A 26,509-nucleotide genomic window follows, 5' to 3' on the forward strand; every position below is an offset into this window, starting at 1 on the left:
GATAAAGATTGAGAGAGAATAAATGAGATGATTCTGTAAGCCAATGAGCATTTAGAGCAGCAGTTCTCAATGTGTCGGTCTCGGCCCCTTTGGCAAATATCTATCTCCAGAATATTTACATCATGATGCATAACAATAGCTAAATGAAAATAATTTTATGGTTGGGAGTCACTGCAATAGGCAGGAACTGTATCAAAGGGTCACAGCCTTATGAAGGTTGAGAACCACTGACTTAGAGTACTGATGGTTCATCTTAAATGCTAGCTTGATTAAGAAATCACCTGGGGGCTCGAGATGCCCCTTTTGGGTGTGCCTGTAAGAACATTTATTAGAAAGGGTTAACAGAAGAACAAAGGCTGTCCTGAAGGTAGGTGATACCATCCCATGAACTGCAAGGCCCAGAATCAGTAAAAACAGTAACAAATGGGGGAACTAGCTAACTTCTGCCCCACCCTTCTCTCTGCTTCCTGGGTGGCCGGCCCTGTAGACAACTGAGTAAGGTTGCTGCACTCTCTGCTGTGAAGAACTGGACTCATGAACACTGTGAGCTGAAATAGACCTTTCTTCCTGCTGTGTTGGGCTGTTTGTATTGGATCTTCTGGTCACAGTGATAAAACTAACACAGAGGCACTAACTCATATGCCATCCTTATACCTTCCTGTTACGTATCATACAGAATAATAGTTGCTTGTGCTTCAGAACTAGAGGTGTGATTTTTTGAGACACCTAAAAGGAATGGGGTTTCAATTTGCAGTTAGTAAATTAAACACCCTCTGAATGCTAACATGAAGACAAAACAAAAATCAGAATGACTTCACACATGAAGGTAAGGATTCACACCATTAGAGGAAATCACCTCTGTGTGTGTGTGTGTGTGTGTGTGTGTTCTCCTGTTAGCCTGTTTAAAATTAAATATGTGGTTTCATAGGAGCCAATAAGCAGAAGTCATGAGAGTCAAACTGGAACATCTGGTATTCCCATTGGGTCCCTTAGAGATATGCACAACTCCTGGACCTTACAATTACTGACCAGTCTTAGGAAAGGTGTGTTGAGAGAGCCTAGGTAGGGTCTCTGGAGCAAGTTCTGAGGTGGAGTTCAGTGTGCAGTTATTTAGTAGGGAGCACTCTGGAGACAAACACCATTGAGGGGCTGAGGGAAGAGCAGCCTGGGAAGAGACAAAAGGTAAGCTGTAGATAGTTAATGCAAAGAAAATGGCCTCCCCAGGCCCACAGGATGATATGGAGCTAAAATGGCCTCTGGACTGTAGATTCCCAGTCTCTGCTAGTCCCTACTAGATTCGCTATTTTTCTCATCACTATGACAAAATGTCCAAGGAAAGCGACTTAAGGACAAAAGGATTCAGTGTGGTTGGTTCACTGTTTGAGGGTGTGGTCCATCCTGGGTGGGAAGCACAGTGGAGGGACTAGGAGACAGCTGATGTCACTACATTCTTAGTCAGGAGTGCTTGCAGACAGAGGGATGCTCGGCATCCTATTCTGTGTTTTATTCCGGGTAAGACTCCATCCCATGGGATGGAACCACTAACATTCAGGAGGGGTCTTCTCCACTCAGGTCAAGCTTTCCGGAAGCACCCTCACAAACACACTGGTGTCTGTGCATCCTAATGGATATTAAATCCATCAGGCTAGCAACAAAGGAAAAGGTGGCTTGAGTTGAGCTGACTCAGCATTTTAGAAGAGCTTTCAAGAGGCACAAGTCAGGGCTCTGCAGGGGGTTCAGTGAAATGCCTGCTGTGCAAGCCTGGGGCTGAGCATTCCATCCTGATTCCCCCAGATCTAAGAGGGAGGCATGGTGGTCTGCAGCACTGGGCGGGTCAAGAGAGACAGATCACTGGGATTCACTGGCCAGCCAGCTTAGCTTGATTAGCAAGCTCCAGGCCAATTAGGGACCTTGTCTCAAAAAATAAATCAAACAGAACCTGAAGAGTGAACTCAAGGTTGACCTCTGACCTCTGCATATGCATGCATACATGTGCAAATATGCAGTCCCATACATATTCAAAGATTCTCTCTCTTGTGTACACACACACACACACACACACACACACACACACACACACACAAGTACATGAACACACACAAGTACATGAACACACATCTAGGGCCACTTGTCCTACAAGGGAGATGTGTGTCTATGACCTGAACTCCACCAGAAAGATTAGAAGCACACCAGGTACTATTCTGTGAGAGCTGAGCTCAAGTGTATTTTGTCTTTCTCCATACTAGACTTATCATTAACAACGCCAAGCATAGCTACTTGTGTTGCTGGGTAAATGACTAGGAGGGAGGGTATGGTTTCAGAGCAGGAGAGGGTTGCCAGTGCCTGAAATCAGGCCTGTCTATTGGTTGAGTTGAGCTGAGTAAGAGTAAAGGCGTTGGAGCCATGTTTCTGAGAAATGGGAAGTCCACTGTGCAGCCCTTGGGCGGGGCGAGCTGTCTACTTTTGTTTCCAACATTCAGATTCTACAGAAGCCCAAGGATTTGGGTCTGATGCTAACACCCAAGGCTGCTTCGGAGTCCTGTGGCCTCAAGACATCATGCTCTGAGTCCTACACTACATGAAGGCACAAAACATCCAATGTGCTTGTTTATTTTGTCTGCGTGCCTTGCCTGCACATGTACATACATGTGGTGTGTGAGTGACGGCCAGAGACAACCTTGCATGTCCTTCCTAGGACACTGCTAGCCTTTTTTTAAACAGTGATTCTCACTGACGAAGAACTCTCTGACGAGATGAGGCTGGCTAGCAAGGAGGAGGCATCTTCAAGTCTTTACCTACCAAGCAGTGGTATTACAAGCATGTGTTGCCATGCCTACCTTTATAATATGGATGCTAGGGATGAATTTAGGTCCCCACCATTGCAAGGCACACATTTCACCAACTGAGCTATTTTTTCCTTAGTGTGTGTGTGTGTGTGTGTGTGTGAGACAGAGAGACAGAGAGACAGAGACAGAGAGAAAGAGAGAGAGAGAGAGAGAGAGAGAGAGAGAGAGAGAGAGAGGAGGAAGAGGAAGAGGAGGAGGAAGATGTCATTTAGTAAATTTCCTTTTGGAAATCAATAAGTCTAAAAGTGACTTTAACAGCCACTCCCCTTATGTTTCTAGCAGATTTTCATCTCAGCATAAAACCAAAATGAAAATCTCTGCTTAGGAAAAGAGTATGTTCCAGAAAGTCTACAGGGAATATTGAAATATGTTTGGAATCTGACATGAGGCCTGCCACTTGAGCACACAGTTCTGACTCCCCACCATTCAAATCCACAGATGTTTTCCGGAAGTGTGGAAGATGAGCTCCCGTGCCCAGCTCTGTCCTCACTGAGCAGGGCCCAGGCGCGCCTCAGAGTGAACCAGCAGCTGCTGTGTCCATGAAAGGGAGCAGGGCTGCCGCTGGTTGGTTGGCTCTGGAGCAGGTGGCGAGGGGTGGGGGGAGCGAGGCTCCAGCATTTCCTCTTTAAGGTGGTAGCCAGCTGCTTCCTCAGTCATGCGCCCGCCCCAGTGAGCTCCTGCAGGAGGCAGGAGGCCAGGAGTACAGCTGAGACAGCAGGCAGCTCCCGGCAGCTGCTGCTCTGTTCTTTGAGCTGAAGCATCTCCAGGCCTCTATGTGGCCTGATCTGGCATTTGGGGAGGGGCAGCAGAGGAGTGTTGCTTGGATATTCCCGACTTAAGTGACTTAACCCAGCTGCTGTGCTCCCTGCCCTCGTGTGTGTGTGTGTGTGTGTGTGTGTGTGTGTGTGTGTGTGTGTGTGATAACTGAAGCAACACTTCTCAAATTCCTTGAAAAGTTTACAGCAGTGAGAAACAGAGAGGCCAGATCTTAAAGGGGTGCTTGGTAAGGAGAAGGCGGAGCCTTCCCTCCTACCCCAGGTTGCATGAGTTTAACACACACAGAGCTTAGCTTCTGTCTGTCCACCCCGTATTCACAAAAGCAGCCTCCAGAAAAGCTGTGCCAGGGGCGTGCCACAGCCGGTGAGTAGAGACTGAAGCAGAACTTTTTGGAGACCCTTGTTTTCTTCCACCTTTAGGTGAGTTCTGAAAATCAAATACAGGTTGCCAGGCTTGTACCACGAGCCTTTAGCCACTGAGCTCATCTCAATGGCTAATACCATTGGTTTCTGAGACAGAGTTTGCTCTGCACCTTGGTCGATGTGGGATTCAGCAGGTGTTTCAGGGGCAAAGGTATCATGATCTCCCAGCTTCTGCTGCCAGGGCTTTTGTAACCCCAAATTTGTTTTGGTTTTTGTTGTTGTTTTGATTTTTTTTTTAATGTAGTCATTGATGCAGGACTCAAAGGAACTTCTATCCCAGTAATAATAGGAAGAAATCTGATATAGAAGCTCTTAGGCAAATGTGTAAATGAGAGTGTTTTTTTTTTCTAGAAAAGCAATAATTTCTCAACCTTCCTAATGCTGTGACACCTTCAGTTCTTCACGCTTTGGTGACCCCAAACCATAATTTTTTTCGTAGCTACTTTATAACTGTAACTATGCTACTGTTGGGAGTCGCAATGTGAATATCTGTGTTTTACTATGGGCTTAGGCTATACCTGTGAAAGGATGCCTGGGTCTTCAAAAGGGTCGTGCAGGACCCACAGGTTGAGAACCACTGCTCCAAGCAAAGCATGATGGGAAGAGGGGAGGGATCTTTGGGCCAATACTGGCAGAAAGAGGCTGGCTTGCGCAGATCATATGAGGGAATCAGCCATTTTGCGTATCTAATGTTTTAAATCGTTTAACTGCAGTACACAGAATTAAGCTGCGTTATGGCATTTTCAAACAAAGCACACTTTCGTTAATGCTCTCTCCCAGACCCCACCTCCTTTGTCTCCGTTCTTCCCTAGTCTCCATTCTACTGCATCACGTGTGTCCCATTACCCAGCCCTCCACGCGTCCTCAACACCTTTCCTTTTTAAAGTCTCTTACCCCCAGAGTTCACAGACTGCGCCGAACTCTGCCTCATTTGCATACATGCAAATAAGCCTTTTATGCCGGTGTCCTCAGGTTGCTGGAGTGCTTCTAAGTCGTGAGGTTGGGATTTTCCTCATGTAAGATACAACCGATCAGTTGGCAAGTTCGTCCTTAGAGATGGCATGCCTCTGCCCTGCACCTGGTGGATTTTATCTTTGTGATGGGGACAGCGACAGAGCCGAGCATTCCAGCATTCTGGTGGGTGCATTCCACGCATCGTTAATGAGAGAGGGCTTTACTGTCCGAGTAAGAAACTATGCATGAAGGATTGGAGAACCTGGTCTGTCTTTTGTCTCTGTTAGGGTCTGTGTCCACTTCAATAAAGATATAGTAACCCTGTCAAGCCAAATTATGAAGACTTACATTAATATATTCATGTATATATGTATATATATATATATACACTATACTATTACATATACTATATTTTAGATTAATATGGTAATTATATTTTATATTATATACTATATATCAATTTATATAATATACATATTATGCAATAATGTATAATATATACAAATATGTGTGTACGTATGTGTGCACGTGCATGCGCCTATGGACTGTGTGCCATGATGCATGTGGAGGTCAGAGGACTTGCAGATTTTATTCTTCTCCTCTAGATCTTCAGACTTAGCTACAAGCTCCTTTACCTACTGAGCCATCTCATTGCCTCTAAAACCCTTGCTTTTGAAAGGTCCATGCAAAAATTTTATTCACTTACATCTATAAACTTCTATGGACTCAAAATGCAAGCTTAGGCTCATATCCACATGCTTTTCCCACTGGGCCACAGTTAATACAGCTTTTGACATCATGTCATAGAGCTGATTTCTGTGATATCTCATTTGGAGAGAAAGGATCACCTTAAACATTTGAGATTCCAGTCTGGTCTTTTGTTAGAGAAACAAGAGATGAATCTTATGGTGACTATCCACAAGTCCACAGGCCCATGCCCCAGACAGAAGTGCTGCAGTCAAGGGAGAGATGTTTACTCAACCAAATCCAGGCCTATGAAGTCAATACAACTTGAAAAACCTTCTGGAGGCTGAATTCTAGCCCTGTCTGTGATGTCTATTCCACCAAAGTCCTTGGCTCCAAAGGGTTACAGGTGTCACAGGTCCCTCTGCTCCAAGCATGCCACTATGGGCTCTCCTAGAAATTTGGTTTTCTCTGAAATTCTTTCATTTTTGTCTTTCAGAAGGAAGTGAGCTTAAAAATAGTCAAGTCTTTGGCTTAGCCCAGTCACTTTAGCAGTTATTCTGGGCTCAGTCTTCAGTGTACTCGCATTGTTCTGACTTTGATATTTATTCCAAGCACAAAAATCTATTTTATGCTAATTTAAATGATTACTTAATAAGTGTGAATATTCTTTTGGCATTTCGTTAAGATCTGAGTTTGCATATAAGGTGTTTTCCTTTAGTTTCTTTTTCTTGAACAATTATTTAAAACATCATGTTCTATTAACAAAACTTCTCTGGCACATTTGATTCTATTGCATTTACATTTCTTCACGTTTAACTTCATTGACATTTCATGGCATCATGCTAGATTTCTTTTCCTTGATTTCGGGACTCTGGGTTCTTCTGTGTGCACATTGGTATGTCTAAGCACAGATACAGATGTTACAAGTGTGCAGCACCATACTGGACTATTTACATGGGTTCCTGGCCTTGCAAGCCAAGCGTTTTACCAACGAAGCCATCCCTTCAGTCCAGTCCTGGTTTTCTTAGTATTTAGCTTTATTCCTGTGTAAAGTATCAAATTTCACAAAACAAAGCTATTGTATTTACTGATGGAGTTTTGGTAGTGATAATGACTGTGGGTAACTATTGGTTTGGAAATAGAACAGCAATGGCTTCATTCTATAATTAAACTTCATAATCCCATAGATACATTTATCTGTTAATTCATTCAGTACCTTATCAAGACATTCCTGAAGGTCAGGCGCTCTATTACATGTTGCAGAACAACAAAACTAAGGGTAGTCTTTGCTTTAACAATGATTTCTAGCTGGGTGTGGTGGCTTATTCTGAAATTCCATCGTAGCTGTGAATTTGAGACCAGCCTGGAAACAGAGTAAATTACAGATTAGCCTGGCCCTCAGCCCATTGATCAATCCACGTGGGCCACCTGGAAATTCTTCCTACACCAACAGCAAATGCAGTGACTGTTGGGAGTCGGACTCCACCTGTGGCTGTTCTCTGCTTTCAGTGCCCTGTGGAGAGGCAGGGGACTGGACTGAGAGAGAACCATGTGAAATGCCTTGTATCCAATTAAAGGAACGTGTGCTCTTTCTGAAATGGGCTTATATCCCCTGTTAGTCTAATTTCTAGTAACATTCCAGAACAGCCTTAGCACACAACTCACAAATGATACATTTGGAGAGTTAACTATGGCACACACCTCTTAAAAAATAAAAGCCACACTAAAGGGGCCTTAATGGGCTTCTGGCTTTGATGTTCCAGTACCTGGACCTGAGCCAGCTCTAGCAAGTTGAGTATCACCTGCAAGTTGAATACTCCCTTTCTTAAAGAAGCCTGAAGCCAGGAAAAGGAAGCTAGAAATTCCTCTCCCTAGGGACTGGTCATGCCCCTCCCTTACCTTTCTTCATTGGAAACTGTCTGTTTTTGTCCTTTTGAGTGAGACGGTGTCTTAAATATAGAGAGATATATTTTTAGGAGAGAAAAGGAAACTAAGAATCTAAGACTCTGTGTTCAAGGAAACTGAACATGTTACTTATAAATTTTATATCTGCTACATTCTTTCTTTATATCCTGGGTGTGCAGCTAAAAAGGGTGACTATATTAAAATGTCCAAAGGCTACACAGACTAGGATAATGAACATAGTTTCAACAGGTTACTTAAATTCTTCTCTGGTGCTATTTCAAGACAAGGCCAACTGTGTGATTATCTTTCAAACTCTACCAGAGAGATGAAAAAAAAATCAGTTGTTTTAAGATGAAGATGATGACAAAAAAGTAGAATCAAGTTACCCTTGATTGCTATGTGCTCATTTTGGAAAAGAAAATGTCTGAGAAGCTTGCGAGATGGCTCAAGGGCTTAAAAAGGACTGCAGGGAAAACATGAGGACCAGAGTTCAAACCCTGAGCTGAGCACTCACTTGATGAGCACACCCAGCAGGGCTGCCTGTAGGTGTGCCTGAGATCCCAAAGCTATTGCAGAGGGAAGGCAGGAAAAACGAGATCAGTTTGGCTTGGTAACCACCAGGCTAGCACCAGGACATTGGGTATTGTTTTCTAACCTCTTTGAATACATATATGCACAAGTGTGTGTTTCCGCTTGTGTGTGTGTGTGTGTGTGTGTGTGTGTGTGTGTATGCTCGAGAGTGCATGTGCTCATGCCTGCACATACACAGGCACTACTGAATACATACCACACACCACACACCACACACACACACACACACTCAGAAGTGATGCATCATAACACCTTATAAAAGGAAGCATCCTAAATTTTCTAGCTAGTTTCCTGTGTCATCAGGATATAAATTCAGAAGCAGAACACATCTGTTTGTCTTATCATGAAGAGAAAAACAGGGTTATACAGGGAGTTTTGCTAAATAAGGGTACTTTAAAAAAATGTCTAGTAAATGCATCATTAATGCGTTTATGGATGGAGGTTACCGCAGGCACTGTATACTCAAATGACACCATTTGTCCTTAGTCCTGCAAAGTAACATTGAGTTTGGTGTCTTGGGGACTGGTACCTGTAGCAGGTGTACTTCTCTGATGACTTGTCCTTATTCCTGTGGTGCTGCTGAGGCTCTGGTATTCAGAGGCATCTCGGTGTGAGTGGACACTCACATAAGCAGGCATGCCCAGTGCCACAGTGAAGAAAGCCAGAGCTCAGTGACCCGTGCCACCGGAGGCCAGGACATACTCATCCCTGAGGGCAGATTGAGAGGACTTCAAATGCCTAATTTCAAATGCCTGAGGTCTGCCATGTGCATGTTTGCAAATAGCCAGAATTCAGATTTCTCACAAATTGTAGGCAGATCCAAATATTTTAAATTAGGATTCCAATAATGGCTTATGAGAGCAAATGTAACCATCTATGTAAAGAAACTTAAAAATTCTTCAGCACTTTTAGATTCAAATTGCTTCCCTTGTCGTCATGGAGAGTTCTATTATATTCTTTGTTTCTCTCCCACGTCGATCTCTTCATTAGTAATAAGTGAATTATCTAAAGTGCTGGACACATGCTCCTATAGCCCATATCTTAATAGCTCTATGGAAATGGCATTCCTACGTCTCTTCTTATCTATAATTGTGAACGGTGTCCTTTCCGCTAGGTGGTAGGGATAAGGCCCAATGGCTTTCTTTTTTGTCATGATTTTTAATCTTCATAAAAATTACATTTGGGGGCTGGGGATATGCTCTGTCAGTAAAGTGCTTACTGTATAAGGCCAACTACCTAACTCCAGATGCCAGCATCCCTGTAGAGTGCCACGTGTGGTACTGCATTTCTGTAATGTAGGTGCTGGATGGTGGAGCCCCGCAGATCTCTAGGGCTCCCTGATTAGACAGTCAACCTAACTGGTGAGCTATGGGTTCAGTGAGAGACCCTGTTTCAAAAGGTAATGTATGGAGGTCAGGAGGAAGACACCTGATATTCACCCTGGCTCCTATGCACGACAACACTTCACATGTGCACACATGCACATGTGTATACACATACACACACACACACACACACACACACACACACTGACTAAGAAAAGACTAGCAAAATTTAACGGTATTTTTTTAAAAAATTTAAATACTCTGGGTGGTCTGGAACTCGCAGAGATCTGCTGGCCTGACTGCTGCCCTTCCTGCTGCCTTCCTTGCCCTCCCCTAGGTTCAGACTTTGCCCTTTTCAGTCAGAATACAGTAAGTCACAAAACAGGTTCCTCCTTAGAAAACCAGCATACACTGACTTCTCCATGTTTATCTATGCATAAAATCACCAAGGTTTTAAAACAAAAACAAAACAACAACAAAAAAACAAATAAGCCCATAGTTCCAAAGCTGGGTCATGTATATCCTTCAAGATTGACGATAACTCTGAGATGTGTCTCTCTGTGTAATCCAGCCCTGCAACTTTCCATTGCTATAGCCTGGCTATGAGGACTTTCAAACTTTAAAAATGGTGCCATCTTATGTGTCTGTTCCATGGTGGATTGTCAGGTGCTCAGTCCCTACTAGAGAGGCCGGGTAGCCTTGTCTTGCTGCAGGGATTCTGCAACATGTTTGCTGGGTTTAAGAGCAAGGCTGCACATCAGAGCTATGATAGAATGAGGCAGGTACACATATTTCTTTCTGAAATCTTGATTTTTCACAAGGCTCATCAGCAGTTTGCTTGTTCAAGGCTATGAACACACACACACACACATGTACCCACCATAACTATTGAATTTACTCATGCCACATTTGTGCATGGATATTAGTCCCTTGCAAGCCTTTAGAGTATACACTGTAAAACTGTGATTACATGCCCTCAAATATTCAATCTCAACATCAGAAAAAAACCCAGAATCCCTGAACACATCTTAGCACTTCCATCAAAAGTCCTGGAACCATTTAGCCATAACCTTGGCACCAAGATTTTCTATAAAAGGCCTGAACTTGAGACCCATGAAACCCCTGACTAGGTTCTGTAGCAACTGGTTGAGACCACTCACCTATAACAGAAATAAAAATAATTCTGATAAAAGAAAGAATGAATTTTTTCATACGGTGATCAAATTTGGAGAGCGGCTAACCAGTCATCGCCCCTTGAACCAGAGATACTTGAAGGAGGCTCATTCATTCATATAGATCAAAACTCAAAATATATACATAGACGTCAGTTCAGGCAGGCTATGGGCAGGAGTCACAAAAAGGATACTTTGAAATTCTAGTTTTGTGGTGTCATTAACTTAATTAACCAGAGTTTATTGTTGGATGTTTGCACTAGTTCAGGTTGGTGTAGAGACCAAAGGTTGACATTGGTTCTCTTCGTCAATAGCTTCTCCATCTTTTCAGCTTTAAGGAAGGGTCCCTTACTAGACATGGAACTAATAGATTTGGATAGGCTACCTAGCTAGCAAGACCCCAGAATCTGCATGTCTGTGCCCTATGCTCTTGACCCAGTGCTGAGGTTATAAGCATGTCCCACCATGCCTTGCTTTTATGTGGTTGCCAAGGTTCTGAACTGAGATCCTCAACTTCCCATCACATGCTTGGCTCTGTGATTTCGGAAGAAGCCTACAGTGTGTGGCAGTAAGAATTGGGGATCTGGGGTAGCAGTTTCTACTCTTAGAGGGATATTTCTTCTAGAGAACTGAAAATAACATTTTTCAAACTCTAATTTCAGCGAAGCAGAACACTACACAAGCTGAAGCCAGGTACAGTCTTTCATTGCCCAAGGCCAGGCTGACCTTGTGCTTTCAGTAGTCCTGACTCTTTCCAGTTCCTTCCTCTAGAGCAGAAAGAGAGCCAGCTTTCCCTGTGTCTTTAGAAATAGGTCATGCTAGCAGCTTTGAAAAGCTTCCAGAACTTGTAGAATCTGTCGTTTCCTACGGTCACTAACATTATTTAGTTTACGATGTGGAGAATAGCCAAGAGCAAACTGCCATTTCCCCCAGACTGCACCTTGTCAGGGTAGAGGAGCTGGAAGGAATGGTGCACACATTGTCACATAGAACTGCATCAGGTTTGAATGCCAACAACTCTTAAGGCAAGAACTTTTGCTTAGACAGAATTACATAAAGTCGGGCTTGGAGAGTGGAAGGAATGAAGACATCTCACTCAGCCCTGAGCCATGTGATTACAGCTCCGAAACTGAGTGACAGGCAGCAAGCCAACTTGTACTAGAGAATGACAAACCAAAGAGCCCCCCATGTGAGACCTAAACAGGGTATGGACGGTTCTATTATCATGCCCAAGGACTGCTGCGGTGTCCAGGTATTAACAAAGCAAAATAAATACACACAGTGCTACATCCAAAGAAGGAAATTAGCTTTTCTTTTCTTTTTTTTTATCAGACCTTGGGCACATGGTGGTGATCCTGATTCTTCCCCACTAATGTGCTGCAGATTTCTTGAAAATATTTTCTGCACATGGCTATATCTATTTATCCTCTCAGCCAAATATATCAGCTGTGGTCCTGTCAGTGTGAAACAACAGCTGGAGAAAATGCTGTGCAGAGGCCCTCCTGTCCAGGGAATTTGAGAATTCAGAGCCCACATTTGTCATTGAAACATTTTATTAGAATATTTATATTTAAAGCACAAGACAAACACAAGCAAAATCCTTAATGATGTAGAAAAAGAACTTAGAGGCACTCTTCTTGGTATCTCCATTCACAATACGTGCCTGTGTCCTACCAGAATATTGACATGACAGTAGCCATCTGAAGGCACAAGACCCTCCTGACCAGCTGTCTTTTAGGGCAGACAGAAGAGTCATATGCAGCAGCTCCTTTTTTTTTTTTTTTTTTTTTTTTTTTTTTTGCCAGATAGAACTCAGAATCTTGAACTGAATCTTTTGTTTTCTTTAGTACATCCATGGCCACTCTGAGCTCGCTCTACTAGAGCTCTCCTGCTGCAGCCATCTGAGTAGGTCTATAGAGGTTTAAGTAAGCTGGGAGCAAATTTTCAACACAATGGTGTTGTCCATTAGTACAAAGTTAAATAAACAAAGCCAGTCAATGCCAAGAACATTCATTAATTTTCAATTTCAAGTTGTACCTTCTTACCAAGTGTCTTATAGAATGAGAAGTAATAATTATTGAATGTTTTACTCTGACTTATGAATACTTAAATTATTTCTAGAAAATATGCTGATCCCAGTACAGTGGCTTGTACATTTTAATGACCATGAATATACTGTTGTCAATGTGGAATTTTAGGCAATATTGTAGTATGTGATATAGAGAAAAGGGGAAGTTACACAGAGAGAAGAAAAGGCTTTATCCTCCCCCATGCTCTTACTTACCTCAGACCTGCAGGTTGCTTTCTGATTTGTTCAGTAGTCCCTCCAAGTGTGCACCATCTCTTCCTTCTTCTGGTATCCTATTCCAGGGCCATAGAGTGTCCCACATAGTGAGTGGGTTCTTAAGAAATGCATTGCAATTCTCTTTTAATGCAGTGTCCAACACTACAGAGTGTTTCAGGTCACGCATCCACAGATCCAGAAGCATGATATGGCTTTGCCCCTGAGCGCCTTCTAGCAGTTATTGGTTAAACCCATTAAGTTGCTTCTCAGATGTCTGAGAGTGAGCAGAGGTCTTCGCTTTCAGGTGTGGGAAGCCCAACAGGGTTCAAACACTGACTGTGTTGCCGGAAATGTGGAGCCTTGCTTAACTTACACAGTGAACAAATGGTTATTCATGCCAGGCACTGTCCCTGGGATCAGGGTTAGTGTAGAGGCAGACAAGGCAGGTACAAATCTGAAACTGTCATAACAGTGGGATGAGAGGGATTTGATGCCTTGGTTCAGATGCCGACATTTGCTACAGAGTGATCATGTTGAGGCCCCAGAGGGATCCACGGGGTAATGGGTCATCGAATCACTTGGATTAACACTAAGGAAATAAGGCAAACAACACAGGTTATTTTCTGCACCGAGGCTGACAAAAATAGATGGGGTTGATGTGAGGATAAATTAAGCAACTGTGAAACTCAGTCTCAATCGATCACGTTGTAAACACTTAATCAAAGGTGGTTGTCCTGCTGGTGCAGATACTGAATTGTTTGCACACAATTTTCTATCTGTCTGGGAAGATGGCTCTGTGGCTGAAGTGTCTGCCATGCAAACACGAGGGCAAGAGTTACAATTCTGAGAGCCCATGTTAATGCCAGGTGGATAGCCCGGTCCCTTTGCAATTCTGGTCCTCAGGAAATAGAGATAGAGCGAGCAGCGCGCCGCCTAATCTAGCTAGTCTGGCAAGTCATGTGGCTGAGCTCTCCCTCTGAATGAGAGACACTGCCTGAATGAATGAGGTGGAGAGCACTCAGAGAAGATGTATGTCCACATGGGTCCTGCATACACACATGCACACACACACACACACATACACACATGCATACACATATGCATACACATAAGAAATAAAACTTTTAATTAGCTTTCAAGATGCTAACACAAAACTTAGTCCAGAGCAGCCTATGTGAATGGAAAGCCCCTTTTTGTGTTCAGAAGTTTCAGGTGCTCTTGGTGGAATGGCCCTTCTGTCATACCAGATGTCATCTCTGTCTCTGCTCTTCCCCTTCCTGCTCTAGAAAGCTGTGCTCATCTCTACCATTAGAACTTCTACAATGTGTGTGTGTGTGTGTGTGTGTGTGTGTGTGTGTGTGTGTGTGTGAGAGAGAGAGAGAGAGAGAGAGAGAGAGAGAGAGAGAGACCTTTAGAGAGTGGTTCTCAACTGGTGGGTCTCGATCCCTTTGGGATCCCCTATGATATCGTGCATATCAGATATCTATGTTAAGATTCATAACTAGCAATATGAAGCGATGAAGTAGCAATGCAATAATATTATGGTTGAAGGGGATCTCCACAACACAAAGAACTGTATTAAAGGGTCACAGCATTAGGGAGATTGACAGCCGCTGCTTTAGATCCACACAGCTTCTCTTCACTTCAGGAAGATGCATGCCCTATCATTTCCCAGTTTCTGGGGAAACTTCTTTACCTTTGCATTGGGGCAAGGGACTATGTTATGTAGCAAAGATGCCTTTGCTGTTGTTAATTCTGCAAATGGGATGCTGAGGCAGGAACTGCTCATCTGTGAGACAGAATGCTACGTATTGCCATAGCAAAAACAAGACTTCCTGTTAATGGAGTTCTGTGTCTTCTAATCAGGACTGGGGTTATTTCAAAACCCCAGCAAATAACAACTCACTGTGGTTTTCTTGACTTTGCTCATGTTGTAAAAGTCTCTCTTCCTTTCTTCTTTCTAATGCTGCAAATGCTAAGCTCCCACTCTGTCACCCAGAACTACATCACATGGACCAGATTTCATTGTTCTGAAGTGACAGGTGCTTTTTGTACTTCTTGTAGGAATGCAGGAGAAAAGAGTTCATGTCAAATATGCTGATGATTGTTAAAATTAATATTCCTTTTAAAATGTCTTTCCTCTTTGTGATGATGAATTTTGTATTTTGAACCCTTTAAGCCAGGATGAAAGACATAGGATTTTATAATAAATCTTTGCTCCAAGACAAAGCATCTCCAATATAAGAAATAGAAAAGAGTTTTTGTCTTAGCCTCTATCTAAAAGGATTTAGTTTAACTTATATCTGTATCTGAATTTAGATCTATGATCTAGGCAGGATTGTCACTTCTGGTCACCATCATTCCTTCCCATTCTAAGATGATTAGTACTTAGTATAGGACAGTGGTTCTCAACTAAGGGGTCATAACCTCTTTGGCAACCCTTTGTCACCAAAAATATTTACATCATGATTCATGACAGTAGCAAAATTACAGTCATGAAGTAGAAACAAAAATAATTTTATGGTTGGGTTCATGACAACATAAGGAACTATATTAAAGGGTCAGATAGAAACCCATCAGTGTAGATCACCATACCATGACTATGAGACAGCAAAATCTAAGATATATTCAGATATATTCAGATATATTCAGATTGAACCTGAAGACATAACTGTTTAAAATATGCATATATAAAAACATATATATGTATATATACATATATATATTTCAGAAAGGTTATATGATAGCATTAGACATATTTTTAGGAAATTTGTTGTATATTTACATAGAAGAATAGGGTGCCACAGAAGCCTGAGATCCTAGCATTTTGCTTTAAGATTAGGTTGGTAATCCTTTCTAGATGGTGCATGTGGCCTGCCAATATAGATTCTAATTAATGTTTATTTTTAAAAAGTGAGCCTGTCTTCCTGAAAACCCTAAGCCTATTTTATCTGGATATCAGGTAGATGTATGACTTCCTGCACGTTGGTCCTCAAGAGATGGCTTATTACATAAGAGTATTTGTTATGTAAACATGATGAACTGAGTTTAAAGTCCCAGCACCCACTTAAAAAGCTGTATGTAGTTCAGGTTCACCCCTGTAATTCCAATGATGTGGGAGGCAGAGAGCAGAATATTGCTGGGGCTTGCTGGCTGCTAGCCTAGCTCCAAGTTGAGTGGGAGAGCCTGTCTCAAAAGAACAAGAGTTGAAAGAGATAGAATGGGATTCCAGGCACTCTATTCTGGCTTCCACACATACATAGGCATGTCCATCTACTCATTATATGTGGGCATACATGGAATACATATACCATATGAATACACCACAGACACACACAGAAAGAGAGAGAGACACACACACATACACATACACATACACATACACATACACATACACATACACATACACATACACCCAGAGAGAGAAATGTGCAAGATGGTGTGAGCTCTGGATACGGAAGAGGAAAAGTAGGCAGAAGGTTTACATACAGACATTAGGATATTTTGATGCCTGGGATATATGGCTTCCAGGGCTGTCAGAGAAGGACAGAGAGCAGAATCTTTGACCCAATCATGCTTGTGAGCTTGGGACCAAAATAATGCAAGAGACTGCTGTTATCAGGAGTTGGGCTGCAAGTGTCCATGTGATGTTGAATAGCTAGCTAGCTTATGAGGCAGAACATAGTGACCCAGTGAACATACCTGAACGTCATGTCCAGTGAATGAATTGTTTTGATTGAGTAAATGTGGTTTACTTTGCTACGGCAGCAAGCAGTATAGGAACGAGAGTGATTGACAAGATCTCTGACATCCCAGGCGAAATGATTGGCGTTAGCTCAGCTCTGTTACAGAGTGGTGGAGGGTCCTGTCTAAGCCTCTGGATTTGATGTCTGTTAGATGTGCTTTGCAGTGGCTTTGCTGCTCTCTGAATTATGTAATCTTTTAAAGTTTACACTTGCTTAGAAATCAATGGACCAAAGCATCTATGAATACACCCTGCTTATTCTCTTCATTGGATGATGTTAGAAATACGCGGTAACAGAGGCCATACGGCTCAACTTGTCAAGGTGCCTGCTGCCACTTGTGACCTCAGACTTGTGGTGACTTGTGGTTTGATTCCCAGAACCAACAATGTTGAAGGGGAGTGCTGATTCTCCAAGGCTGTTCTCTGATGTCAACACAGACGCCATTGTCTCTAATTTAACACATACCCATAAACAAAGGAACAAATGAACAAATTGGAGTAACCAGCATGAAAGTTGAGGCCATTTGAATAAATTTTTCCGACTAGACAATGGTCTGTCAGTCAAACTGAACTCAGGCCCGATCCTGTCAGAGTCCAGTTCCTTTCTATTGAAGAGTATTTGTTATGTAAACATTAATTTATTAATTAGGTCTAATAACCCTCTTTAATGGAAATTAAAACAAATATATATATATATATAAAACACTGGATCAGAGATATAAAAAGGCAGCCAATAAGTTGTTTTGCCCCACCTGACATTCCTGACAGTCAAACCTTTGCCCCTTCGGGGGAGAAGGGAATTGCAGAGCTGTCTTTTATTGTAAGTAGTGCCTGTGGAGCAGTTCCCCCATGGTGGGCAAGAGTACACTTTAACTTGCTTTCTATTGTTGTGACAAAAGACTAGGCAACAAAACACCTTGACCAAGAAGCAAGTTGGGAAGGAAAGGGTTTAGTCAGCTTACAAAATTCACAGCACTGTTCAGCACTAAAGGAAGTCAGGACAGGAGGAGTTCAGCAGGGCAGGGACCTGGAGGCAGAAACTGATTGCAGAAGCCATGGAGGGGTGCTGCTTACTGGCTTGCTTTACCATATGGCTTGCATCCTTAATAGAACCCAGGACTAAGAGACCAGGTGTGGCACACCCCCACCACCACGGCCTGGACCCTCCCCCACTGATCACTAATTGAGAAAATGCCCCACAGTTGGATCTCATGGAGGCATTTCCTCAGCTGAAGCTCTTTCCTCTCTGATGACTCCAGCTTGTGTCAAACTGACACACAAACCCTGCCAGTACAGAGTCTATCGTCAATGAAAGTTGGGGCAGCCGCTCAAGGCAGGAACCTGGAGGGAGGAGCAGAAACAGAGAGGCTTGCTTGCCGCCCTTCCCTGTAAAATTGCCTTGTTCCCTTTGCTTTCTTATGCAATTCATGACCACCTGCGCGGGGTGGCATTGCCTAGAATGGGCTGGGTCAGTTCCTAATCAAGAAAATGTCCCCACAGACTTTCCTAGAGGCCCATCTGATGACAATTTCCCAATTGACACCCCCCTCATTCCCAGATGTCTCTAGCTTGTGTCAAATTGACAACAGCAACAACAGTGAACTGGCCAGCATGGCACACACAACCCACCCCCATACACTGATGCTGGCAGATTCTGTGACTCTCACATACCCCTCCCTAATCAATCTCTCCCGTCTGTATCCACACTGCACTGAGAAATCGCAAAGCCTTTCTTAGCATGAAGACAGCTAAGGTGATGGGGCAGATGTAATTTACAAGTCAAGTCCCAGTCAGAGCGGGTTACATCACAGAACTGTTTTGTACAGGTTTGTCATCGAGATAACTGAGGAAACTTTGAACGGCAACATGGCAGCTTTCTCTCGTGCCCTTGCATATTCTGCCTTTGATCTTTTGGCATATATAGCAACCCGCTTCTTGTTTACCCATATCATATTCAGAAAGGAACAAAATAAAATTTCCAAGGGGAGTTGCATTATTTGACCTGAATGTCATGTCTCAGAGATCAACTTTGGACATGATGGAAGCTTGGAAAAAGCTTGTTTTATGTGGAAGATAAACTCTCAATTCTTGACTTTTCTCCCCTGGATGTTTTCACTGACAAAAGATCTCCCCCTGCTTTTTAAACATTTACTTGCCAATAGGGCTACACTTTAGTTACCAATGCTTTATTTTATCATCTATTTTCTTTACCTGTTAGGTGCACACAGCCACCCATGAATACAGACCTAGACATGTGATTAAAAAAAAACTTAAGAACTAGGTTTATGTAAAAAATAAAATAGTCTTACAAAAGGGGCATTGATAGAATAGTTTGGGTTTCCTAGAATTTGTGGACATTTATTTTCTTAGAGGTAGAGGTACCTCCTAAGTTTAATTTCCAAAATGTTTTATTGTCAGTTTTTCTCGTTTGCATGCAAACAATTACCTTAAAATATTTGTGTGTTTTGCCTCACCAAAAATAAAAAAAAATAAATAAAAGCTTATCTAAAGGGTCAAATTCCTAGTCTAGTGCCTCTTAGACATATATTGAAACTTAAATCTTTCATTGGGAAGCTAAATCTATGGACCAACTTCACACCTTTTGTTGAACCTTCAGAAGATTCCAGACTTGCTGAAGTTACTAATGCAAGCAGGGCCTATGCCTTGCCATTGTGATCCTCAGTTTTATCAAGGGCTTTCATTGCAAAATTTAGCCTTCTTTAAACTTAATTTGAGGTGCTAAAAATCCTTAGGAACTCCAGCCAATTGAGTCTTTGGCGATCGAATCATATTTTAGCTTGTCTGTATTTCTACTTTACACAGGAACCCAACAAATCACTACTGTCTCCTCAAAATGCAAGTAATGTTCATTTGCAGAGCGGGAACCTTCTGCCAAGGGAGAAACCATTCAGCTGTCCCCGATGAGTGTCATCTGACTGTGTTGTCTTGCCATAAAACATTTGCACAAATTTAGCATCGGTGTGCTCACTCCTCACATATTGTGAAGGAGTGACTAATGAAGCGAGCATCTCGACTTGCAGACAGAATCCACCTTTAATCTCCCACTTAGACAGGAAAAGGGAGAGCCTACTGGTACCCAAATCGAATACTACACCACTCCACAATGATAAGGGTCTGCGACACATAGATACATCCAATAGGACGTGTGCAAGTTCTCGGTGGGAACTGAAGGCAGACTGTTGTACATAAGCTTCGAGTTATAGTTCTCTCTTCTCCACTTCTTTGCCTCCTCCTTACAACCCTAATTACTATCATTTTTTTCTAAAGCAAGGTTAAGACATAGAAAGCCGCATTAAGAGAATACAAAACGAATTAAAACGATGGTCATCGTTTTAAATAAGTTGAAAGCATTGTATCAGTTTTCTGTAGGTTCATTACCCTGATAGGCTCTCCTAAGGCATCCTTCCAAATTCATGATTAAAGTAATATTTCTGGAATTCTGAGATGGCTCAGCTGATAAAGGTGCCCACAACAATCCTGAGGACCTGAGTTCGGACCCCAGGTCGCACACATGGTGGAAGGAAGCTGCCCTTTGATAGCCACACGGGTACTGTAGCACATGCACATCCACATCCACACATGCACGTAAAAGTTACTGAATACAAAGTAATAATAATAATGTCCATAAAAAGTCCAGCAACTTTTCTTTTGTGTGTTATATAGACTATGTATATTATATAACACAAGTTCTCCCTTTCTGTCCTTTTATTACATAAATTAAAATTGGATGACCAAATTTATTAACAAAATTTTGCCAAGAAAAATATACTCATTAAATATAATTTGGTTCTTGATAAAAAAATGAGAGAACTTGGACCCAGTCCCCATGAAATGGCAGTGCAGGAGCGAGGTTCGTTTGGCGAGGAGAAAGCTGGAGTGGGGCTGGTCCTTGGCATGGCTTCCTCAGCAAAGAGAACAATTTTAATCAGTTACAAAAATATTTGCGATCCATATGCTCTTCTCTGCTCACTCCCATATGCCCACGTTCTCTTTTATCTTGGGAAAGATGATGACTTCATGATTCAGCCGTGTAAGAATAATACCTCGCTGACTTTAGAGTTCAGTTCTATTTCAAAACATGTCCTGGCAATTACGCACACACACAGATCTAGGCTGTTAGCACTTGGGTAGTTACGTGAATATGAGTTTGTTCTGTCTTCTGGGGGAATATATATATATATATATATATATATATATATATATATAATATATATATCCTTACATCCTCCTACTGGAGCCAGGCTATGTGTCTCGAGGCTTCAATTTGAAACCCCATGGTCACTTGCCTTCTGGATTAAATACTCCTGCACAACTGACTGTGAGGGTAAGAAAATGAGACAAAGGCTTGTAAAAATTCACAACTTTATTCACCTTGGGAAAAAGAAAACCTCACAAAAAGCCACATGGTAACTTTATCTAAACGGAGAGCGTGTTCTACCCATGCAGGCTGCATTGATCCTTTCTTTTCTTTCCTTTTTTTTTTTTTTATTTAATTAAAATTGGGCATCTACCATGGTAGCTGTGGTACAAGGAGCCAGACTAGAAAAATAAAAGTGACTATCAACCCATGATCCGTGTTGTGTAAGATGTGTGCCTGCCTATCCCAATATCTATGCGGTTTCTAACAAAAGGTGTACATTTTAAAACCAGGTTGTCTGTCAGCATAAAAAATGAATAAATCAGAAATTATCGATGGGACTCATGGTTGTATTTTCAACAGTTGTTTTCCACTACACAACAAATGGCTTTGTAACCCAATATGCTATTAACAGAGCCACTGCCAGAACTGAGAGGAATCAGCCATGTCCATCCAGGCTAGTAGGGATGAGATGGCAAAAAGAAAGGCATCCCAGCCTTTGGAGCAGTAGTTACACTTAGCTTTCTGTTACCCGGGCAATAAGACCCAAGAGGTGTGTCTGCCACTGTCAGTGGCTGTGCCCCTCACCTCCCCCGGGAGGCTGAGAGTTTGGGTTTGCTTTTGGCAAACGCTATCAGGATCCCGACTCTGTTTGCATCCAAGCTGTCTGTGTGGCTGCTCCTGTAGGAGTTTCGAGAAAAGAAAGTGTACATTAGAGCGTGGATTGTTTGCAAGGGGCTCGGAGTGTGCCAATCTGTTGCTTGCTGCGGCAGCGATTCTTTGCTGTCACACTGAATGCTCAGCTGGCAGAGCTGTCCCTGCTGGGAAAGAAGGAGGGATGTGGAGAGACAGTTCACTGTGACTTGGGGATATTAGGAATGCTTTGCAAACTGTCTGCGAAGTGAAAGGTGTTCTTTCAGATGTGCCAGTGTGGAAGTTTTCTGCTGTCTTCTCTCTCTTTCAAACTTTATAGACAAGTCCTCATTAAATCCAAACCTGTTCATATACTGCATGAAGGTATCTCTCATAAGAGACTCATAGACGTAGATTTAAAGCATATCGCATCCACCTATAATTTGGACAAAGGCTTTCTTTGATTTAGAAATCAAAGAGACAAACCTTTGGCATGTAGGTGACTTTGATTCTTATCGAAGCAAACACACAAACTTGTGTGTGTGTTTTTTTAATACGAAGTGCGAGATTTCACTAAAAAAGGTTAAAATTGAAGTGAGTAATCTTCGGTGCATAATTCAGTTGTTAATTTTAGCTCCTTGCGTGGGTGCCGCTCTGACTTGAACAGCCGGCTGTAGCCTTCATTGGAGAAGAAGCCGGCAGCTTGGGACAGGTGGAGCTGGAGCTAGCTGGGAGCAAGATTTGCTGGAAGCTGGTCATTAGTGTTAGAAACCCAGTCTTACTTACTGCGCGCTTCTCCGGATGGCCACGACTGTTGCCACAATGATTTACTGTTCTTCTTTTTTCAGGTTGTCGACCATGCGTCAAGCTGTGTAAGGAAACTGCCTCGAGATGGACATCCTGGACTGCTAATGGGGACATGGGACGGCAGTTACCTCTGATCATTTGCGTGGATTCTCCCGGAGCAGAACGACAGAAGCCGCCAGTCATTCGTCCAGATTTGCAGCTGGAATTCTGTGCTGAAGGTACCGCGCTTGTGGGGCTGCATTTCATCTGTATCTCACAGACATACTTCCTCCATGACCATACCTGTCTGCAGAGACCAACCCTCAGAGTCAGGACCTGTCTGTCTGGGGTATTAGAGCTCAGTTTGCTCACTCTGCTTAATTATTGTTTGTTAGGTTGGGTTTTGTTGTTGTTCTTGTTGTAGCTGTTGTTGTAGTTGTTGTTGTTGTTGTTGGTTGATTTTGTTTTAACTGAAGCACTCTGAAAATCGAATTAGGGGAACAGAAGTTCTTTGTCTCCTCACCCTATCCACTGCTGAGGAAAAGGAAACTGGGAGAACAAAACTTTTGTTTTGTTAACAACTTTATGCTGGGTAAAGCCCAGGTAAAAGACATTTGCCCAAAGGCAGCAGATCTTAAAACCAAAACTTAAAAAGCAGCAAATTCACCAACTCAGACCTCTGCCTCCTTCAGGAAAACTTTTCTTTCTACAATCCCACGATCCTCTGGTAAAGAGGTGGGTGTAGTTGTAAGACTTTTGTCCCGGGCCACTGTCCTGTCGTGGTGGGTTTTAGTAAATCTGAGATCAGTTGGCTGTGGGATGGATTTGTTCCATGATTGCTACTTCCAGCAGAGAATAAAGTTCCTACGCTAGTACCTGGTAATGCTGCCATGCTCAGAGACAACGGGCTACGACTCTGTCCTATGCCACTGTAATGTCCAGGATGGGACAGCGAATGGCGGGGAGGCTTCTGAAAGAAGGAACCATCTAAGCTGCAGCTGTTCCAGTCCCACCTCTCACCTCCTTTTCTTTCTTCCTTCTCTGCTTCTCAGCCTTTCCTTTTCCCTCCCTCCATCTTCCGTCTTCCCTCCCTTCATTTTCTCATACATGAACAGCAAATAAATAAGTGAATGGTACAGGATTTGTGAGCGCATCAGTGGGAAAGGAGTGCCAGAGAGATTTTCTAAGGAGGTTAAAAGGGGTGGGGGTGGGACAGGAACAATTACAGAAATGAAGTAAAAAAAAGCCACTGTAGAGCAGGGTCTTTGAGTGTGGGGTGGTAGGGGGCAGCAGCATCTGCCCTTAGTACTGCCTGGAAGGCTGCCTCTCCAGAGTGCACTGCACTGATGTAGCACAGGTAGGAAGGAAGCTATGGAGGGGCTGCTCCTGCTGTTGCTGCTGCTGCTGCTGCTGCTGCTGCTGCTGCTGCTGCTGCTGCTGCTGCTTTTGTTAGCTGTTAGTCGGGAGCCTGAATGCGCTGACCCAGGAAGGCTCATGGCCAGAACTAGATCCTGTGTTTATACCAAATCATAATCTTTCCCTCTGAGTTTTGTCCCTGATCATAGTGCACAATATTCCATTGTTGCTGGGTGCTAGGGAGGTGTTTCCATGGTTGCAACCTAAAAATAATTTTCTGAATTATATCTGAGGTGCCGCCTGCCATCGGTAGGACCTCTCAACTTGGAAGTAGGGGGTCACCTGTTGAAGCACTGGGAAACCGCCACCAGTTTCTTCTCTCACTCTGTAGCGGGATGTGGGTTCTCACATGGGTGGGAGCTATGTGTCTCGACGAGGTTGACTCATTAAGGCAGAAGGTGTACGCACATGTGCTGGTGTGTGCGTGGATGGGTTAAGGCTGAGGTGACGCACCTGCCTCCTGTGTGTGCATTTGCTGCTCGATATTGTCTTCCTCCGTCCTCTGGAGTGTGTCAAGTGGTTGGTAGGGTTGCTGGGCTGTGCCTCTGGATGTGAATTCACAGGGGCGAGGTGGGAGGGAAGGGGGCATGAGGGAGCTCAAAAATAATTGGAAATCCTTCCCTGTACTGATATTGTTTTCTGATACTGTAACTTTTTAGGGTCTAAAAACTCATTTTAATTTGGATCTGGGAGAATGTCTGAGCAAGGCCAATTGACCCCTACCATACTGGAAGAAGGGCAGACAGAGCCAGAGTCTGCCCCAGAAAATGGCATCCTCAAGGCAGAAAGTCTGGATGAAGAGGAGAAGCTGGAACTGCAGGTGAGGTGCAAGGATCTGTCCTCTTCTAGGATGTAGGAGGCTGCGTTAGGAATTCGGTCTTTAAGGGATTAGGAGATCAGTTTTAGAATCATCTCCCAATTGCTTAGGGTCTTTTGTTTTTCTCTTTCTTTTTTAATGATACCATAAAATGTCTTAAGAAATGAATGATAAAATCCAAGGAGCATATTTAATTACTTCATTGTAGTTCTTGCTAGACCACCTCGAGCTGTGTGTGTAAGGTCTTTGCAGATGTGGCTTTAGGCTCTTGAAGTCTTGACACAGATTCCTTATCTCATGGAAAGATGGAGACACAGCTCATATGTGTCAAAGCCATGTAGTCCATTCATCATAGACATGCTAAGGTTTGAATCTTATTTTCAGACAAATTGAAGCTCAAGAGTCCTCAGCTGAAGAGTCAGAACACTAAAATGAATTGGGGGAGGGGTGGGACCTAGAAACAGCTGGGGGAAGCAGGGAAGAGGCAGGATTAACTCTACTGTGATTTCCTAGAGAGAAAAATGTCCTAGGTCCAGGGAAAGCAAACTGAGCTTGTAAATGCTATAGATTTTGGTTGAACCGATTCACAAATGTGTTAGCTGTCTTCCGTGAGCTAACCTTATCAAAAGCCATGACCACATAGCGATCAGAAGCTCTCCAGGTTGTTCCTTCTCTCCTGTGTTTGCTGGGAGGACAAAGGAAAGAAAGTGACAGTGTGGAATGATTGGGACTTAGGCCAGGAGGGTGTCCTTCCTAGTGGTCACATATCTTTGCTTCCACAGAGGATATCTCCATTGTGAATGATAATGATGTCTTCCTCTTTGATCTTTCTCTCCCCACCCCCTTCTGTCTTTCTCTCCTCTTTCTGGTTTACTGTTTTGTTTTTTGCTTTTTTGTTTTTGTTTTGTATCTGTTTCTGTTTCTGCTTCTACCATACAGCGGCGACTTGCAGCTCAGAACCAAGAGAGGAGAAAATCCAAGGTAAGGATCTTAAGGGTCCCAGGGGAGTCAGTGCCACAGTTACAATTTACAGTACATTTCCCATCGGAGCTGAAGACGTGCCCATATCTCCGAGGCTGGGATGGGTCCTAGCTGTCCCATTACAAGTCATGCTCATCCTCTGGTCTCACGTAGATGCTTCTCTCTCAGAATCTGAACATCCATGAGTGTCCCTGTTTACAGTAGGAATGTCCGTGGTGCTTTACCCAATCCACATCCACGGGAGGTTTTTCTCTTGTTGCTGTTGTTGGCTAAAATTTAGAGTAGACATTTCAATCTTTCAAGTGATCTCTACCTGGAAGTAAACGGGCAGTGCTGCTCAGTGCTTGGAACAAGCACCTCCTTTGTCGAATCTTTTCCTAGTTTAGTTTTAATGGAAATTTGTCCTGTCAAGTGTTTCTTGTGATATTTTCAAGAAATGACATTCATTCGCCCTTCATGCTCGAGTCAAGATCATTAAGAACTATTGCATGAGGGTTTTTTTCTTTTGACAGTCTGAGAATGTTTTCTGCTTTTCTTCCCCCTCCTTAATCTCAATCCCCAGTCAGGAGCAGGCAAAGGGAAGTTGACCAGAAGTCTTGCTGTCTGTGAAGAGTCTTCAGCTAGATCTGGAGGAGAAAGTCACCAGGATCAGGTATAAAAGCTGGTACTAGAGGGGATTGCATGACTACATCTCTGTGAGCATGATCAGGTAGAATCCTGATATTAGACAGGATTGCATGCCGACATTTCTGTGTGCATGGCCAACCACTGACTGGACATTAAACGATGT

The 26,509-nt window shown here is 43.0% G+C and overlaps 1 protein-coding gene across 1 annotated transcript in view; it reads left to right on the plus strand.

Moving 5' to 3' along the window:
• The window catches only part of Arpp21 (cAMP regulated phosphoprotein 21), a 162,304-nt gene that overhangs the window by 22,857 nt on the left and 112,938 nt on the right, over positions 1 to 26,509 (plus strand). Inside the window, exons 2-5 of the mRNA XM_052187090.1 lie at positions 22,568 to 22,744; positions 24,581 to 24,741; positions 25,678 to 25,719; positions 26,282 to 26,371. Coding sequence (XP_052043050.1) covers positions 24,616 to 24,741; positions 25,678 to 25,719; positions 26,282 to 26,371 — 258 coding nt within the window. The 5' untranslated portion in view covers positions 22,568 to 22,744; positions 24,581 to 24,615. The remainder of the gene's footprint in view (positions 1 to 22,567; positions 22,745 to 24,580; positions 24,742 to 25,677; positions 25,720 to 26,281; positions 26,372 to 26,509) is intronic.

The sequence above is a fragment of the Apodemus sylvaticus genome, chromosome 7 (assembly GCF_947179515.1).
Source record: "Apodemus sylvaticus chromosome 7, mApoSyl1.1, whole genome shotgun sequence".
Lineage (NCBI taxonomy): Eukaryota > Metazoa > Chordata > Mammalia > Rodentia > Muridae > Apodemus > Apodemus sylvaticus.